The sequence below is a fragment of the Triturus cristatus genome, chromosome 6 (assembly GCF_964204655.1).
Source record: "Triturus cristatus chromosome 6, aTriCri1.1, whole genome shotgun sequence".
Taxonomy (NCBI): Eukaryota; Metazoa; Chordata; class Amphibia; order Caudata; family Salamandridae; genus Triturus; species Triturus cristatus.
Window position 1 is genome coordinate 828,747,269 of NC_140589.1, and position 19,720 is coordinate 828,766,988.

A 19,720-nucleotide genomic window follows, 5' to 3' on the forward strand; every position below is an offset into this window, starting at 1 on the left:
AGAATTCCGATTCGTTACTATACTTCTGTGTGTTTCTGCTCTGCGGGAAAGGTGGTTTTGGCACCTGATTCTGTGAGGTAACCACCTGCTGCTGCTGCTGCAGTTGACCACTCACCTCATTCTGCACCTGTGGATTCAATGATGGATTTTCATTATTAGTACTTGGAGGAAACTTACACTCGGATTTCCAATGCCCTAACCTACCGCAATTGTGGCATGGAAACTTCTTTTTAGCTTCTTCTATATTACCTTTCCCTTTTCCTGGGCCAAATTTCGGTTTAGTTCCTGGGTTATTTTCTTGTTCGACTAACTGAGCTTCTTGTCTTTCAGCCACTTTTACCTGTGCCCACATTGCTTTTTCTTTTAATTTTCGCTGTTTTGCCTCAATTTCATCAGTAAAATATTTAGCATGTCTCAAAACTTCATCTATTTTCTTATTTTGCCAATCTACCGTATGTTGCTTTATCATATCACCAATATCCGGATGTAATCCATATACAAATCTGTATACGAAATGGCTCAAATCCTTATCACTCAGGTTCTCATCTCCACTGAACTGTTTAAAAGCCAAGATCAACCTCTCATAGTATGCATGTACTGATTCCTTACTCTCTTGATGTGTTTGGTCAATTTTTACCCAATCTGTCTCTTTGGGGGGTACCTTATTTTTCAAAAATACCATAATCTGTTCATATTTCTTCATTACCTCTGGGTCAGGGGCTCTTGTCTTAGGATCCATAGGGTACTCCTGATTTGGCCAATTTATCATTAATTTGAATTCTGTCCATAAGTCTGCTGGCACGCTGGCACTATTATGTCAAATAGGCTATTTAGATCTATCCATAATACTTTGGATAATTTCACAAATCTGTCTACTTGCCGATACCACTCGACAGGCTTTTCGCGCAGTCGAGGAAAATCATTCGTAAAAGACAAAATGTCCTGTCTTGTCCAGGGAACATGTACATATCCCCCTCCTGGAATTTCTCACATGGGATATTCAGCTACTACCTTTTCTTTCTCCCTAACAGGGAATGCCGAAGCTGCCTTTTCTGAGGCATCACTATGCTTTCTATACCGCTTACTTCTCCATTTATCCACGTCTCCCCATTTTCTCAATAAAATGATTATGTCCTTAATCTGACCTATCTGTCCTGTAGTGTTCAGATTTTCAATGTCCTTTTCAGTAAAATCCACTCGATAGGGTTTCTGTAAAGCTTTTACCTTATCAATATCTATACCCATTTCATTTGCAATTTCTCCTAGTCTTTCATGTAGATTTTTTGCTCTCCATGTCACACTCTTACATAAGAATAACAATTCCTCATCCTGATAATTTTTAAATTTTTCTACAGGTATAGTACCTACAATTAATTCTTCCAATACCATCCGTAACTTGGCCACATCTATTGACTGAGATTCTTTATCTTGTTTCTGTAACCCTCTTAACCATTCACTTAGTTCTTCCACAGAAGGTCCTACTGGGTTTTCTATACTACTCTGTTCTGGATTTCTCTGGGGTTCCAATAGTGTTTCTACTGTCGTTCTACTCTTTTCAGCATAATTCTGATTTATAAATGGATTATTCGAAACATTTGGTTCAAACATATTTAGGTGCCGATTACGATCCTGGAAAAAAATTCCCCGTACGACTCGTATCCGGTCTTTTTACCGTACGAATCGTACAAGTGCCGTACAAACTGGCAAGTACGATTCGCATGGGAAAAAGACCATACGAATCGCATTGGGAATAATTCCCCACACGTCCTCGGGTCGGAAAATGTGTCCGACACGTCCCCGGACGATTCACCGTACAAATGTAAAAAGTGAAGTCCGACCGCCCAAGTACGATCTATCCCGTGCGTCCGATGTCACAACCGTATGGAAAGAACACCGTCCGCACCGAACTCCCATAGCAACCATGGAGACATGTGCCCGCATACACGCCCAACTCCCCCCCCAGCCCCCGTGAGTACGCGCCAAACCCCCCCGTGTATGTACACCCCCCGTACGAGTCGAACCCCCTCGTCGGACCCCCGTGTATGTACACCCCCGTACGAGTCGAACCCCCCCCATGTTTGTACACCCCCGTACGAGTGGAACCCCCGTGTATGTACACCCCCGTACGAGTCGAACCCCCCCGTGTTTGTACACCCCCGTACGAGTCGAACCCCCGTGTATGTACACCCGTGTACGTACGAGTCGTGGCACCGTACATACACGTAATGTTTCTCTCATTGGGGCACTTGGTGTCAACGTTTCTGGGTCTGGTCGGTACGGTGGTAGATTTTTATAAAACACATCATCCAGCACATCATCATCTGATTCATTCACTCCATAACCTCTTGATTCCACATTCTTTCTTTTCTCCACACATTTTCTTCCTTCATTCTCTCCTATTGCTCTCACAGGAAACATACCCTCAGTCATACTTGCATTCCGCCATCTTTTCATTCGATCATCATGCGTTTCATATCCGTATGATCTGCCAAACAGATTTCTATAATTTCTACCACTTCTTTGTTTTTCTCGTTCATGCATTTAGTCTTCCCATTTCGTCAATGCCTCAAACTGCGTCGGTCTAGGTCTTGGTTCTAAATACATCATCTTCTCCCTCAAGTTCCTTAAAACAGCCAAATTAAAGGAACCATGCTCTGGAAATGCCAGGACTCCGTCGTCCTGAGTGTATTTTACCCAATTGTCTAACCAAATACAAGTATGGTACCCATATTTCGCAATCATCAAAGATGCGGGGGTTTTCGGTGGAGGAAGTAACTGTCCTTCCCTAGTCTTGACCTGTTTGTCTTTCTTAAACCACTTTTTCATTTTACCAAACCACAACTTCTTTTCTGGCGGTTGGTAATACATTTTCTTGGTTTCCGTGTATCGCTAGTCTCTCTACAACTGTACCGCTATTCTGTCCACTCACAGCGCGACTCACACTAACGCACCAATCAGGAGCGTCTACGTCACTGTCCCAGTCCTCAAATCCCAGCGCGACTTACACTAACGCACCAGTAAGGAGCATCTACGTCACCCTGTTTCTCTCCACTCCTAGCGCGGCTTTACACTAACGCACCAATCCGGAGCGTTTTGCAGTTCTGACCGACTGTCCAATCCCAGCGCGGTCATTCTGACGTCAGCAGCCGCTGCGGCAGCTCTGCTCCTGTCTACCCCTCCTTTACAAGTCCGCTCTGTGAACTTTTTATTGCAACTTTTACAATTCTATTAGTAACAACACAAAAACATTTCCATTGTCCGCTTCGCTAACCAAAGAACAGCAATAGACCTTTCTCACGAGAGTTCCGTCTTTCCCGAGAGCAGCGCTTAACTCTGCCCTACTACGGAATCATTAATTCCGTTGATAAAGTAGCACATCCCTCTACCTTACCCTTCTAACAAGCATTAGCTAACTGTTTCTCTAGAATTTAAGAAATAAATCCAGAGTTTCACAATCAACCCGAATGCTATTTCGTTCACGCACTTTCACACAAGAAAATGTAGAACAGCGAACAGTCTGTCCTACTACAGAATTATGACATACGTTAACAAAGCAGCGCTTACCTCTACTTTGCCCTTCTAACAAGCTCAGAGAATACCTGCTACCTTTTCAGTGATAAGCGTTATCGGCATGCCATTTGGTTTCCTGGTACTTAAAACCAAAATTTCACAGGTAACCTTCGCTATCATACACTTCTTTTATACAGAAAATATTTCTAGTGGTAACAAACGACGATGCTACCGAATCGAACCCAAACAATGCCACGTGCAACTTTATTCATTACACGTTTCCCCTGTGTACCTACAGGGCAACAACAATTCCGTCTTTCCCGAGAGCAGCGCTTACCTCTGCTCTACTACGGAACTGTTACAAACTTCCGACTTCCTACATCCCAGAAGCCGTGCAGAAAACATATAACTCGACGCAACTCAACATAGAGTGTTAGTACATAAATCAATACCAATCAATATTCAAAAGTCAATAAGTTATTTACAAGCAATGATCACCAAACCAAAACAGTAGCTAACCATAACTCTGCTACCAGGAAAAACTGCTGCAGCGCGGAATGCAAAATCCTTCCCTTCGTCACAGATCATAGATCGCACAGACACACTCAATCACTACATTCGCTGGTGGGGCCCATAACACCAACACTCATCCTCAATTGATCTGTTTCCTAGGAGGCGATTGTTCCGTTCGCTGTGATGGAAGGAAGTACTCACTTATCCCCAATGAAACCTTTCTCTATGCATTAAGGCCTAAGCTTCACCCTTCAGTACTCCTCCCATGGATAGGCCATGGATCAGCTTAGCTGCTGGTTAAAGTGATACTCAAATTTATTTACATAAATACACAATTTCATAATAATGACCCAACACAGTTCTTGTAATAAATCTTAAATCTTTATCTAATAATTGAAAATCGATTGTTAATCAAGTAGCTGACCATCATATTTACCTAATCTGGCTAAAGTCGTCCTATAAGTCAAAATCTTGGTCATCAATTCAATCTGTCAGAGTCTTTGGAAACAGCTGTACTGCAGTGTCACCGTCCTCTCCGTCAGCATAACGTCAGGAAATTCAAAGATGCGACGACGACAACCCGCTACCCTCTCTAATCTAGGCTGTTTTATAGTAAAATTACATTCCAAAAGTAACGAGTAGTCTCTTTTTAACGTCTGTGATTGGCTGATGGAATCCATACCACCACTTTCCCATATGCAAAATGTTTCCTTTAAATGTAGTTCATTAAATCCTGGGACTAAAGTATCTTCTTATTGTTTATTCAATAAAGTTAGCATTCCTCCCAGGGTGTCCTTGGTGGGCACGGTCGGGTTAGGGTCACTGTTCGGTCACCGCAGCTGTTGGTGACGCATGCGCAGTCCACCCAGAGACCTCTTCAATGAAGTCATCTTGTCAGATAGGGATGTTAGCCATTTTGTGGCCACCCGAAATGGTCAACTTAAGCAAAGAGACACAAAAACGTAATTAATACATAGAAATGACTAATAAAATGTTATCCCCTTGCTAATACCCATATGTGTGTGTATTTATCTAGCAGAAGCAACACTTAATGCGGGTTATACTCATTTTATTAAAGCACAAATCACAAATACATCCCAGAAGCAACATGTAATATGTAATTTTCTACTTGTCTATGATCAATATGCGAGCACATTCTAGTTTACGTATTAGTTAGGCCATGCAAATGCAATTCCCACGTGTGTTCTTTATTTTAGTAAGGTTGATTTAATTCCACAGCAAACCGGTTAATACGATTACTATTAATCAATTAATCTTACTAATATAACATGCAAAAATGGAGGGGGTATACAAAAAAATAAAATATTAAAATAAAAACCCGCTCCAGCAAAAGCACATACCGTTCTATAAATCTTTTTTTTCTCGCACCAACACCTGTTATTTATAATGCACTTACTCTGCAACAGCCGAGGTAGAAACGGAATTACAGCAGCAAGATTCCTGCCACCATCACTTATTATTTCCTCGTACATGAATGTCCGAACTAAAAAGGGAGAGCTTGTAGTGCGCCGAAAAACCCAGTTATTTATCGGTAAAAAGCCGGCTTGCCCCCGTTTTCTTCATGTGCCTCGTGTACAGCTTTGATGCCTCCAGGTCTACAGAGGCGGTTCCTAAATAACTGGCTTCAGATATTCACATTAGCTGTATATTAAGAGGAATGCTTTGTTGAACTGTAAAAATGGCTGTAAAATGTAGGCAGGCTGCTATTCAGCAGTGGTGTGTAAATTTTAAGGATATTATGTTGGGTGTGTGGATGTCATTTAGGGCTCCTTTGTATTCACAGCTTGAGGATGATGTAACATTTGTAGATCTTGCTGGAATGGCATCTATTGTTACAACACTTATATAGAGTGAGATTTCGCTCCGCCCAGAGCTGTATTTATACATTACCTAGGGACATTGCTTCCTTTGTTAAAATTAATCAAGTCGTAGGCGACCATTGAGTTACGTGTGAAAATGTGAGTCAATGTGATTACTAGATTTTTTAAGGGAACTGAGGTACAGGAGGTACAGTATCACACAATGTGCCCAGGTGACAGAGCAGTGATTCCATGCATAAATAGTTAGACATGATATTTACCTTCATATTTCCTCAAATTTGCTTTAAAGTGCAGCATTTGCCTGCTTTTTCTTTCAAACTTTTCTAAAGGAAAGAACCCCCTCAAACTCCCTCATTTCAAGCAGGCTCACTATCTTCACCCACTTGTGACATAACACTCATCTCTAACTTGTATGCTGCACCAACTTTGAAGGGTCGCCAGCCACCACTGGAGCTAGGATAATACTGCAAAAGAACGGGGTCTTGTTAAACATGAAAGTCAGTTGAAACTTTAGGCACAAAGGAAGACTACAGTATCAAGATAACTCTGTCTGCAAAAAAACAAAGAAAAGGGTCAAAAGAAAGCGATACTCCTACTTCCCAATTCGTCGTCCTGAACAAATAGCCATCAGGAAAAGAACATTATAAGGAAGAATCTTTAGGTCCACTAATTCCAATAGCTCTATAGCTCTATAGTAGATAGTTGCATAGCTTTTAAATCCGTTGGAAAATCCTAAGAAGGAACCCTCAATGAATAACAGGATGTTTAGGAAAAGAACCCCTCAATAACCAGTAAATTAATGGATCTAACTTATCAACCTCTGCTCTCCATTTGCCTCCCTACCATCTGCAGAGTTTGCAATCATTTCTGGATGGAATGAGTGTCCCTTTAGGTACAAGGACCCTACAACCCTCACCATGAGTAGGAAATAACTACTTGCTCAGTACAGATGCCACCTGCTCCCAGGTGATATGAGATTTTAGAGAGCAGATAAAAATTTAAAATTAAAAATGTTTCCTAGATTTGTCATCTTGGACAGAAAGCATTCTAATGTAATGATATTGAGGAAGAGACTTTCACTGGAGAAATATTGGTAGTGGTAAATCCCTCATCTGTATAATCTGCAACCCAACTCTGTCAATATTAACAGGGGTTCAGTGACTAAATATCGAGGGACAAAATATCGACTACACAAAAAATCGACACCAAAATGTAGAAGGACAGAATATCGACTCCCTATCTACAAACAGGTAAGTACTAAAATATCGATTCCAAAATATAGACTGTTAAAATATAGTTAGCCAAAATATCGAATTTTTTAAATGTATTAAAAATAATATAAAATTAATTAAATATTAAAAACGATTAAATAAAACATACATAATATAATATAAAAAAGCTTAAAATGTAAACATAATATAAGTAATTTAAAAAAGTCGAGATTTTGTTGGATAGTGAGAGCGTAAAAATTACTATTCCCACTCCAGTGAGTGCAACAGTAGGGAAAGCGTTGGATAGCGTAGGGGTAAAAATTACTATTCCCACTCCAGTGAGTGCAACAGTAGGGAAAACGTTGGATAGAGTAGGGGTAAAAATTACGATTCCAACTCCAAACAGTGCAACAGTAGGGAAAGCGTTGGATAGCGTAGGGGTAAAAATTACTATTCCCACTCCAGAGAGTGCAACAGTAGGGAAAGCGTTGGATAGCGGGAGGGTAACAATTACTATTCCCACTCCAGAGAGTGCAACACTAGGGAAAGGGTTGGATAGCGCAGGGGTAAAAATTACTATTCTCACTCCAGTGAGTGCAACAGTAGGGAAAGCGTTGGATAGCGGGAGGGTAACAATTACTATTCCCACTCCAGAGAGTGCAACAGTAGGGAAAGTGTTGGATAGCGGGAGGGTAACAATTACTATTCCCACTGCAGAGAGTGCAACAGCAGGGAAAGGGTTGGATAGCGTAGGGGTAAAAATTACTATTCCCACTCCAGAGAGTGCAACAGTAGGGAAAGTGTTGGATAGCGGAAGGGTAACAATTACTATTTCCACTCCAGAGAGTGCAACAGTAGGGAAAGCATTGGATAGCGTAGGGGTAAAAATTACTATTCCCACTCAAGTGAGTGCAACAGTAGGGAAAACGTTGGATAGCGTAGGGGTAAAAATTGCTATTCCCACTCCAAAGAGTGCAACAGTAGGGAAAGCATTGGATATCAGGAGGGTAAAAATTACTATTCCCACTCCAGTGAGTGCAACAGTAGGGAAAGAGTTGGATAGCGGAGGGTAAAAAATACTATTCCCACTCCTGAGAGTGCAAAAGTAGGGAAAGTAATGATTTAAATTTAAAATAAGATTACATTAATCATCAATACCGATAAAAAGTTAATTAAAAATAATTACCAATTAATAACAATTAATTACCATTTAAAAATATTAATTATCAATTGATAAACATGTATTACCAATTAATAATAATTAATTACCAATTACAAAATAATTATCAATTATCAATACACATAAATACAAAAATTAATATTTACTTTATTACAATTAATTTACTTCCCACCCAATTCCCCTATAAACCCACAACCCACTCCCAATAATAAAAAATACAATTAACATTATTATCAATTAATCAATTAATAAAAATAATTTTGCAAATAATAAAAATTATTTAGCAATTCATACAAATTATTTACCCATTAATACAAATTAATTACCAATTATTATTGAATTATCAATTAATTATCAATACACATAAATAAAAAATTCATTATTTACTTTATTACAATTAATTTACTTCCCACCCAATTCACCTACAAACCCACAACCCGCTCCTAATAATAACAAATACAATTAACATAATTATCAATTAATCAATTAAGATAAATTAATTACCAATTAATAAAAATTAATTACCAATTAATAATTAATTATCAATTAACATTTAATTAACCATAATTAAATTACTTCCCACCTTATTCCCCTATAAACCCACAACCCGCTACGGAATTAAATTACGCAATAATTAAATTATATAACATTCATTTGTTGAAATAAATTAAACATACATTACAAAAATAATACATCATTTTAACACATATACTACCATACATAACACAATTTTTTTTTTCGATATTATGGTGATCTATATTTTAAAATTCGATATTATGGTATTCTATATTTTTAAAGTCTATGGGCCCGATTCACAGAACTAACTTAAGACAAAATCCTAAACTTACTACCATTTTGGTATTCACAGAAGGCACTTACTCATTTTGGTATTCACAGAAGGCACTTACTCATTTCGGTATTCACAGAAGTTAGGAGTCCTAACTTTAGGACTCCTAAATGCCTTCTGTGAATACCGAAAGTCTTAAAATTAGGATTTTTCTCAGTTTAGTAGTAGTATAGTTAGGACTCCTAACTTTAGGACTCCTAAATGCCTTCTGTGAATACCGAAAGTCTTAAAATTAGGATTTTTCTCAATTTAGTAGTCCTAAATTTAGGACTCCTAACTTTAGGACTCCTAAATGCCTTCTGTGAATACCGAAAGCCTTAAAATTAGGATTTTTCTCAGTTTAGTAGTAGTATAGTTAGGACTCCTAACTTTAGGACTCCTAAATGCCTTCTGTGAATACCGAAAGTCTTAAAATTAGGATTTTTCTCAATTTAGTAGTCCTAAATTTAGACTTAGGACTACTAAATTGAGAAAAAGCCTAATTTTAAGACTTTCGGTATTCACAGAAGGCATTTAGGAGTCCTAAAGTTAGGAGTCCTAACTATACTACTACTAAACTGAGAAAAATGCTAATTTTAAGACTTTCGGTATTCACAGAAGGCATTTAGGAGTCCTAAAGTTAGGACTCCTAACTTCTGTGAATACCGAAATGAGTAAGTGCCTTCTGTGAATACCAAAATGAGTAAGTGCCTTCTGTGAATACCAAAATGGTAGTAAGTTTAGGATTTTGTCTTAAGTTAGTTCTGTGAATCGGGCCCTATATTTTGGAAATCGATATTTTGTACCCCAATTTTGATATTCTGACCTATCTATATTTTGATAATTCGATATTCTGTCCACTATATTTTAACTTCGATATTCTGGGCAGTCGCTAGTTTGGAATCGATATTTTGGGTGTTTACCATTAACGGGGCAATCTGGAGAACAGAACATAAATAGATTTCTCTCTGTGACCAGTCTTACATTTCCAACAATCGTCAACAAATAGAGCTCCACATTGCCATGTGTTTGATCCAGTCTACAACAGTTTTGGATGCATTGTCACATTATTCAATAGTTTACTCCTTTACTCACCATACTACTCTAAATAGTAACGTCTTTCCTTCCAAGGCTGCCAACAAAATCTCATTTTGATACAGCAGATTGTACTGCAAACCATGGCAAGATCAAAAAGACACCCTGTTGGACCTGGCCCTTTTTGCAGGGTCATCCCTAAACTTTTTGCCTTCCTCCTGTATTTTTTCTGACCTGTTGTTGGCTGTTTTATGACTCTGGGCACCTTACCACTGCTGATCAGTGCTAAGGTGTATATGCTCTCCCTATGGTAAAATGTTTATGTTCATTGGATTCCATGATTGGCTTATTTGGTTTACTATCAGCCCCTAGTAAAGAGCACCAGGAGTGCCAGGGCTTGTAAATACAAATGCTGCTGGTGGGCTTGCAGCACTGGTTGTGCCACCCACAGAAGCGGCCTAGTAAAATGTGTCTAGGGTCTGCCATTGCAGAACCTGCGTGCAGTCTGGTACTGTCGCGCTGACTGCGCAAGTGTACCCACTTGCCAGTCCCTAAACCTTCCTTTAACCACATATTAGTTACCCCTCTGGTAGGCCCAAGGGCAGGGTGCATTGTAGGAATAAGGTAGGACATGCCCTGATGTGTGTGGCATGTCTTAATAGTGAATTACAGCCATTTTCGTTTTTCACTATTGAAGGCTACCTGCTCTCCATAGGCCAGAATGGGCTGCTGGAATTATTACACACTATAATCCCAGCGGACTCAGCGAGCATGGTAGAAAGTCAAGTTTAGTATGCCTGAACTCAGAATAATAAAATACTTCTTTTAGTAAAGTTTATTTTAATATCCTGCGTTTGTAAATACTACTTTTAGAAAGTTAGTATTTACTGACCTGGTCATTTCAGTCCGCCTCTGCTGTGTGTGTGTGAGTTCTGCCTAGTTACAGTGGGGAGCAGGGCTGGGGAATTCCAGGAGACAGGCTGGCTGCCAGGTGGTGGGTAGAGAGATTACACCAGGATGGGTGGGAGGAGTACACCTTGACTCTGAATAGACCTGCGCTCTGCCACCACAATGCCGGCTCCGCCCCCTGTGGAGCGGCTGATGTCTCTGCCCTGCTGCTGAAAGGAAAGAGCAGAGTCACCACAACAAAGTGCTCCAAAACGGACTGAGCCAGGCCCAGGCCCCCTGGCGACAAAGAACAAAAGAAGGAGCCCTGCTCCTAAGAAATCAGATCCTGTTTGCGCCAAGACGAACCTCTGCCTGAAGGAGAAGGACCTGGAGAAGCTGAAGGAGGAGTACTGTCTCTATGCCTGAGAGACTGGCCTGCAGTGGGTACCTGTCTGCTGGAAGGAGAGGAGGAAAAGACTAAGTAAAAAGACTTTTATTCAACTTGTGCATTGAACAATCTCCAAGGGCTTGCTTATGAACTTGCTCCTCTGAGGACCTTGTGCATTTGAGCACTGCGACATCTGCCACCGGGGCTACTGCGAGCACCGCAAAGACCTGTCTACCTGGTCCATGCACTGCAAGCAACTGCCCCCCGAGCCGTAGCTCGCACCGCGAAGAAAGAGACTGATCAGGCTCCAAGCGCTGAGCCTCTGCGACCCCCCTGGCCGTGGAAGCTCCTGTGAAGACCTGCGAAGCACTGTGTGTCCCCTATGTGAAGCTGACAGCGCGACGCGCTGAAGAGATTGCCCCCGAGCTGCCCCTTCTTCTTTTACCCTTGATCGTGTGGCCGAGACCATCCTGCGGCACCCCACGAAGCACCGCCGCCCACTAACAAAGAGGGACGACAACGCGACGTGGGACGCTCCTGCAGGGACCCCTGAAGCTGCTGCGATAATCCTTGTGCAAGAATTAAGGTACTGTGTACGAGCGCGCTGAAGTACGACCCATCCGCTGCTTTGTTCGGGCCGTACTAGCGCTGTAGACCCGCTACGCTATTCACGCGTGAAACGTGAACTTCGGCAACCTTCGGAGCCGCTGTACGAAGCGATCCGGAGACGTACGAACCGTACTCCATTGAAAGTAAAGGACGTTGCTCACGCGAGAAGTGTGAGGTTTGGCAAGGGGCGTACCGGACGTGTACGACGCGTACCTATGAGGGTACGGTCCGTACGGTTCACGTCCCGAGTACGCGTGCTCACGCTAGAAGCGTGAGAAACGGCAAGTGACGTCCAAAACCTCGTTACGAAGCGTACCGGAGGCGCTACGAAGCACACAGGCACCCTAAAGAAGCTATTTTAAGCAGATTTTTGCCATTTTAAGAACTGTGGACGGCCTGAAAGCATTTAAGAGTAACTGGAACCTTATTTAAGTTAAAGACTGTATTTTTGACAACCTGCCTAAAGAAATCTTTTATATAAAGAACTTTATTTTGATATAAATACAGCCTTGTGTCTTTGTGTGGTGGGTTGGTGATTATTGTGTGGGATACCTTGAATGCTTAACCTAATGCCCTCTGGAATCTAGCCTGACTGCTCGCGCCACGTTACCTAGAGGGTGAGCAGGGGTTATTTTTAAGAGGTGATCCTACGCCCTGACTTAGAGGAAAGGGTCCCTGCTTGTCACAAGTGCATACCTGCGCCAACCAGAGACCCCGGATTCTAACACCCCCATAGTGTATTATCTAGCAAAATTACTACATGATAATATGTTGGTGTTACATGAAAAAACAATTGATATAAAGCATTGCTAAGTATGTAATTGAATATGTAAATGATGTAAAACATTTTTCATCCTACTGGCTTATGATACTGTAAATGGTAATGATCTTTTGTGAATGTCACATTTTTTCTTAGAATTCATCAATGGAACATAAGTATATATCCTCCTTATTTCGTACATTAAGTCATGTGGTATCCATAGGCTATGCCACGTTATTTCTTCCAGCAGGTAAAGTACAAGTATTCTTCAGAAATGACGCATACCTTGAATGAAAATGATAAGTACTATGCCTCTGTAATGAAAGCAAACTCAATGTTATAGTATCTTTCCTATACACAATTAATAACTGCATTGCACACTATTTTTCAGATCATTTTCGATTCAAATATTACATTCTGTTGTACCAGTATATTCTATTGAGTCAAATAGTTTACCAGCCATCTTTTTGTGTGATCCCCCGTTTTGTTTAACTGGATCCCTGGTATATTGAATATCTGGGCAGAGATAGACTGCCGTGGAATCTCTGACTATTTACGATTTTCCCCCTGAAAAAAAAATAAACCTTATGGGAAAACACCAATTGATATATTTACTTGCACGTAAGTTCCCAAATAAAGTGCCCGAAAGCTGTACAATTTGCATAAAAGTTAAATACCCAATGTGGGATGCATTGATTCCATACAGCTCCCACATGTGTGAATTAAAGCATACAAGGAGGCTTACAGGTGGGCATAGGGCACAGTGGGCAAATGTGCAATATTAACAAGTCAAAACCAACCCAATTTGTTAAGCTTAGAGTTACTCTTGATATGAAATAAGTAAACTGTAAAGTCTGCACTGAAGCTTGCAATGCCAATTTGCATAATTGTCACAAGTGAGACCTGGTAGCAAAAGGGACATCAAAGTCCCCCTATTGTAACTGTGTGGTGACGAAGTGTGTCATTTGTTTAAGAAGCACTTTTTTGTATTTTGAACTGGGAACATATTAAAAAGGCAATTCGTATGTAAAGTTACTAAGTAGTGAAATTTTATTTGAGATTTTTAGTACACTTGTTACCAAAAGGATTTCTAAAAGTGTTGTTAAAATCTGACTTGTTGGCCTGGAGCAAGATGGACTAGTATAGGTGGGCCCAGGTATGGGTTTAGGGAGGCTAAGCATGTGATTTGCAGATTGAATGTGAGTTTCGCTCGCTTTAGAAAAGCCACTTCGATATCATTTGTCTATTGGGTAGTGCCTCTAAAATCAGTGTAGAACCAACAAATTAAACCAAATATCCCTTAAAGATAAATGTGGTTAAAGTTAAATTTAATGAATTATTTGGTCATGTTTCTGGAGTTATATCCTCTATAGGTTGGTCATTGATGAATTGTTATCCAGTTTATCAAATTCTTCCCTACAGGTTACATTTCACATTTAAATTCGCCCTCCTTCTGTGACATATTTTTTCCAATATGGCCTTTCCCGAACATGCAGACACTTAACTCCTCATGACATCTTCCTCCAACATTGTCACCTGAATGTACAGACATGCATGTGCGCCTTACCACAATATTATCACAAGTGCTCACCAGTTTGAATAATGTACAATTTAGTTGTATTTTTCTGTAGCATTTACATGTGCCCATTTGCATCCTTTCCTACTGCAGTATTGGTCCATGGCGGTCATTGCCACACCACTACTTTTTACCCTCATACTTCAGATACAGTCTGGATCGAATTTGAATTCACACTAAGCAATTCTTTTAAAAATTGAATACATTTCTAGCCTTGAAAAAACCTTGGCGCTATTGCCCCCCAATGGACAATACACGCGTTGTCTAAATGTACCACGCTGTGTACAACTGTTGCAATATGTAACTTTAACCTGTACCAAGGAAATAAAATAATAAACAAAAAAAGGAACACTGAAAAATTATGCTTTTGTATTTAATTGTGTCCTGTTAGTACCATTGTTTTAACCGAGAAACATTTATATCCATATACGGGCCTTTATCCAAAAATGTCCAGGGTCTTATTTAGAGTTTTCCGTACGGGTTACTCCACCACAAATGTGATGGATATCCCGTCTAACTAATTATAAGTGCACTGGGATTTCATATACTTATAATTAGGCAGACAGGTTGTCCATCACTTTTTATGAGGGTGTAACCTGTCTGCCAAACTCTAAATCACACACTTGGGTGCCAATTACGATCCGGTAAAAACCGGGTACGAACCGTCGGACGGAGCATATTCTCCGTCCGACGCGTACCCGGCCGTCAAAATATACAAACATGGAAGTACGATTCGCACGGAAATACCATTTCCGTACGATTCGTACAAAACCCCGACCAACGAAAATAAACATACAAATGTGATCCGGGAAAGCGCCGACGTGACGTCGGTACGCACGCAGCCTGCCATTCACGAACCAGGAAGTACGATTCGCACCGACGTCATCCCGCACGGACAATATTTTCCGGCAGCCAAAAACTGCCGGGAAATCAGGACGACGCGAACAAGGAGGACCTGTACGCGACGGACAGACATGGACCCGAACCTACGTGTCATCCCGGCCCTCATAGCAGTCGACCTCCTCTACAGGTTACGACGCAGACGCCGCAGAAGGTCAGAACAACAAAGGGAGCGGGGAAAGGGGGGGGGGGCAGGACCAGGGGCAGGCCACAAAACCCCCACCAAAGTCACACAGCACACATGCCCTGGACATACCTGACCCCCAGGCCCTGGTCACTACGAGGGGGTGGGGGCGTGTCCAGCAAAGCCAGCGTCCGCCACAACGGAAGTGCTTGACGATGCGAACCGGAAACACAACAATACAGGTACGTCCCGTACCCACGCCTTAAGAGCGTGGGTACGAGTCGTACCCCGCCCACACCTACGTCACACCAACAATGGCGGGACGGCTGTACCCACGTGGCAAAGGCCTGGGTACGGCCCGCACAAGCATTCCATAGCGTGGGTACGGATATGTACGGACCGTACCCTCACCCGCATACGTATGGAGCGTACCCCCCACCCCAACAGTGTAAGTACGACCCGTACCCTCACCCACGTACGTATGGAGCGTACCCCCACCCCAACAGTGTAAGTACGACCCGTACCCTCACCCGCGTACGTATGGAGCGTACCCCCACCCCAGCCGTGTATGTACGACCCGTACCCTCACCCGCGTACGAATGGAGCGTACCCCCACTCCAACAGTGTAAGTACGACCCGTACCCTCACCCACGTATGCATGGAACGTACCCCCATCCCAACAGTGTAAGTATGACCCGTACCCTCACCCGCGTACGTATGGAGCATACCTCCCACCCCAACAGTGTAAGTACGACCCGTACCCTCACCCGCGTATGCATGGAGCGTACCCCCATGCCAACAGTGTACGTACGGACCGTAACCCCACCTCGTATGTATGGAGCGAACCCACACCCGTGTATGTTCTCAGCGTACATATCCTGAAATAGGAGGGTTGGGTGCAGAGTCCTCCCAGCAGTGCCCAGTCACAGGAGGGGTGTGTACAGAGTCCTCCCAGCAGTGCCCAGACACAGGAGGGGTGGGTGCAGAGTCCTCCCAGCAGTGCCCAGACACAGGAGGGGTGGGTGCAGAGTCCTCCCAGCAGTGCCCAGACACAGGAGGGGTGTGTGCAGAGTCCTCCCAGCAGTGCCCAGACACAGGAGGGGTGGGTGCAGAGTCCTCCAAGCAGTGCCCAGACACAGGAGGGGTGTGTGCAGAGTCCTCCCAGCAGTGCCCAGACACAGGAGGGGTGGGTGCAGAGTCCTCCCAGCAGTGCCCAGTCACAGGAGGGGTGGGTGCAGAGTCCTCCCAGCAGTGCCCAGACACAGGAGGGGTGGGTGCAGAGTCCTCCCAGCAGTGCCCAGACACAGGAGGGGTGGGTGCAGAGTCCTCCCAGCAGTGCCCAGACACAGGAGGGGTGGGTGCAGAGTCCTCCCAGCAGTGCCCAGACACAGGAGGGGTGTGTGCAGAGTCCTCCCAGCAGTGCCCAGACACAGGAGGGGTGTGTGCAGAGTCCTCCCAGCAGTGCCCAGACACAGGAGGGGTGTGTGCAGAGTCCTCCCAGCAGTGCCCAGACACAGGAGGGGTGTGTGCAGAGTCCTCCCAGCAGTGCCCATGGAATGCAAAGGGTGGAGTACCCACAGATACAATGCCCACAAATGTCAGTCAGGTGCACAAAGCCCCTGCAGTACATGTACCACATGTGTGCGAGGCTGGGAGTACACACATGCATAGCACCTAAAAGAGGACATGTCCACATGAAGTCTTCTCAACAGTCTACACACACAAGTACAGTGACCACCAAGGATGCCACAAATGATGCAGGTGGAGACATCGCACAGCATGCATGTGCAAAGTTGAAGGAGTCCGTCACACCCCCAGCTGATGTAGATACAGCTCAGCACCACATAGTGGAAACACCCTGCAGGGAAGATGTCAGGTTACACAGAGGAAGGAACACACCTTGGGACGATGTCACCATGCAGTAACTGCTTACATGAACAAAGTTATGTAGCCAACAGCTTGTGATGGCACACAGATACCAGGATCCACCCTATGACCAGCACAAGACTACAATTCCCACACACCCAACACATTATCACCACCCAAAATAATGGGGCAGGTCGACCAACAGCAGTACCAGACAGAAAGTAGTGTACTAAGGAAAAAGAAATTGCTTTATTCAGCATCCAAAAATCAGTTTGTCCCTTGAAAGTCCAAAATGTACAGTGCCCATAGGGCAATCCAAAGGACGAATCCAGGTGGGGGACACAGTGGGACGCATGTCCCCTAGCTTGCCTGCACAGTCAGACTCCTTCGTCTTCCAGAGCGGGGAGGGCATCATGTGGGGGGGAAGGACCAGGCACCGCAGGGACATGAGGGCGAAGGGTAGGCGTCGTGGGTGCAGGGATGGAGGACTCCACCACAAGGGGTGGGGCAGGGCCAAAGGCGGAGGCCAGAATGTCGCTGCACACCTTAGCAAGGTCCTCCAGAGACTCCCCTGCACCCGAAGGAACCACAGGCCCCAAGGAGGGGGGGGCGGAGGGATGGGTCGCAGCGCCACGGGGGAGGGTGTGGACAGGGGGGGGGGACTCAACCACCCTGACCGGGGACTCCCTTGACCGCTTGCGGGGTGGTGTCACAGTGGGGCTCAGGGACAGAGCGGCCATGAAGGAGTCTTTGCCGGATATGTGGCCAGGAGAGCTGTGGGGAGGGGATTTGGAGGGAGTGGATTGGGTGGAATGCGGACTCCCACTCTGGCTGCGTGTCTTACGTTTGCCCCCCGACCCAGTGGGTGTGCCTACTTCACCCTGCGTGTGCGTGCCAGGAGGTGTGCGTATGACCTTCCCTGCTGGTGTGGTGCCTGTGTCTGTTGTGGTGGGTGCATGCTGACGTATGGGTGTACGTGAGACAGGCATGGGAGTGGGAAGTGTGGATGGGTCAGGGGTAGGGGGTTGGACGTAGCGCTGCAGGAGACCCACTGCTGCAGTCAGTGTCGAGTCAATGGACCTCAGCAAGTTGCGTTGGTCAGCCTGCGATGAGAAAATGCCCTCCAAGTATGCCTCCATGTTGGTCAGCACTTGGCTGTGGCCATGGAGGACATTAAGCATCGCAGCCTGACCAACCAGCAACTGCCGCTGGATGTCCACAGACTCGGCGTTGGCGGCAGCAGTGGAGACAGGGGCAGGGGGTGCGGTGCCTGGCAGGAAGGAGACATGTGGTGACCGGGCACGCTGGGAAGGGACACGAGCAAGTGGGAGGTGGCTGATGGCAATGGAGGGGGCGGGGACAGATGTTGTGCCGCTGTCAGCTGCTGGTGCAGCCTCCGCCCACTCGGAGAGATCATCCTCGGACCCGTCAGCTTCATATTCTGTCGTGCCAGTGGACAGGTCCTCGGCCTCACTCTCCTCCGCCTCAGTTCCACTCGATGTGCCAGCCACGATGTCAACGCTGGCACTGGTGCTCGGTCCCTCCGCTCTGTCTGTGCTCATGTCTCCCTCCGTGTCCCCCGACGATGCTGTGGGCAAGGTAAAGAGACAGCAATTAATCATACACCTGTATACATATGTCACATGAGTCCAATCTACATAGGTTACAGTCATAGCCTGAAAAGAAAGATCAGTAACATCTACAAAACAAGGTACAGATGTAGGGCATGCAACACACAGTTGGTTGACCCACCATGCCACTGAAAAACAATGGAGAGCATGACACACACAATAGCAAATGACATGAAATGGTGTTTAACAGAGGAGCCAGGCCCTGGGGACAATCCAGCACTGCATCTGCACCACACAGCGTTGCCGAAAATAGGGATGAGCAGGGACCATATCCATGAACTTGAGGCACATGCTGCATAGGTAATACTGAAAACATGCCCACCATGACTGGCTCACTGCACCTTGAGTGTATGTCCAGACAAACATCACACACTGGCCAGACCTAGCAAGGAGACATCAGGTCATGACATGTAGGCTTTGCCCGCACCAACCACCCCCTACATGAGACTATTTGTTGAGACACAGGAAGCACTTACATCTCTTAGTCTGGGTGAAATACACAGGGGCTGCATAAATGCAAGAATGGACACCAAATACCCAAGGTGCGCCTGTCCAAATAATCATGTACAAATGGTCATCATCAGATGATTGCAACAAGACACACAGGCACTGGCCACCGTGAGTATGAACAAGGAAAATCAGGTCAGGCTGTACAGTGGACACTTGTACTACATATTACGTCAATATACATGGTGCCAGGGGACAATGGCACAGAGCACAACCTATGCTGTAGACACTGAGAGTGTCCACATTTTGTGATGACACACATGACACCTAGGAAAATATGCCCCAGGGGACAGTAGTGGCCACACAACTCCATGGTCCTGAATGGGAATGACAGCAACACACGCCACCATCCCTG

General features: G+C 44.3%; 1 protein-coding gene across 1 annotated transcript in view; it reads left to right on the forward strand.

Annotated features, from left to right (window-relative positions):
* LOC146817941 (potassium/sodium hyperpolarization-activated cyclic nucleotide-gated channel 1-like) overlaps positions 1-19,720 on the forward strand; it is a 1,926,818-nt gene that overhangs the window by 940,799 nt on the left and 966,299 nt on the right. Inside the window, exon 6 of the mRNA XM_085609718.1 lies at positions 12,918-13,011. Within this exon, the coding sequence (XP_085465844.1) occupies positions 12,918-13,011 (94 nt within the window). The remainder of the gene's footprint in view (positions 1-12,917; positions 13,012-19,720) is intronic.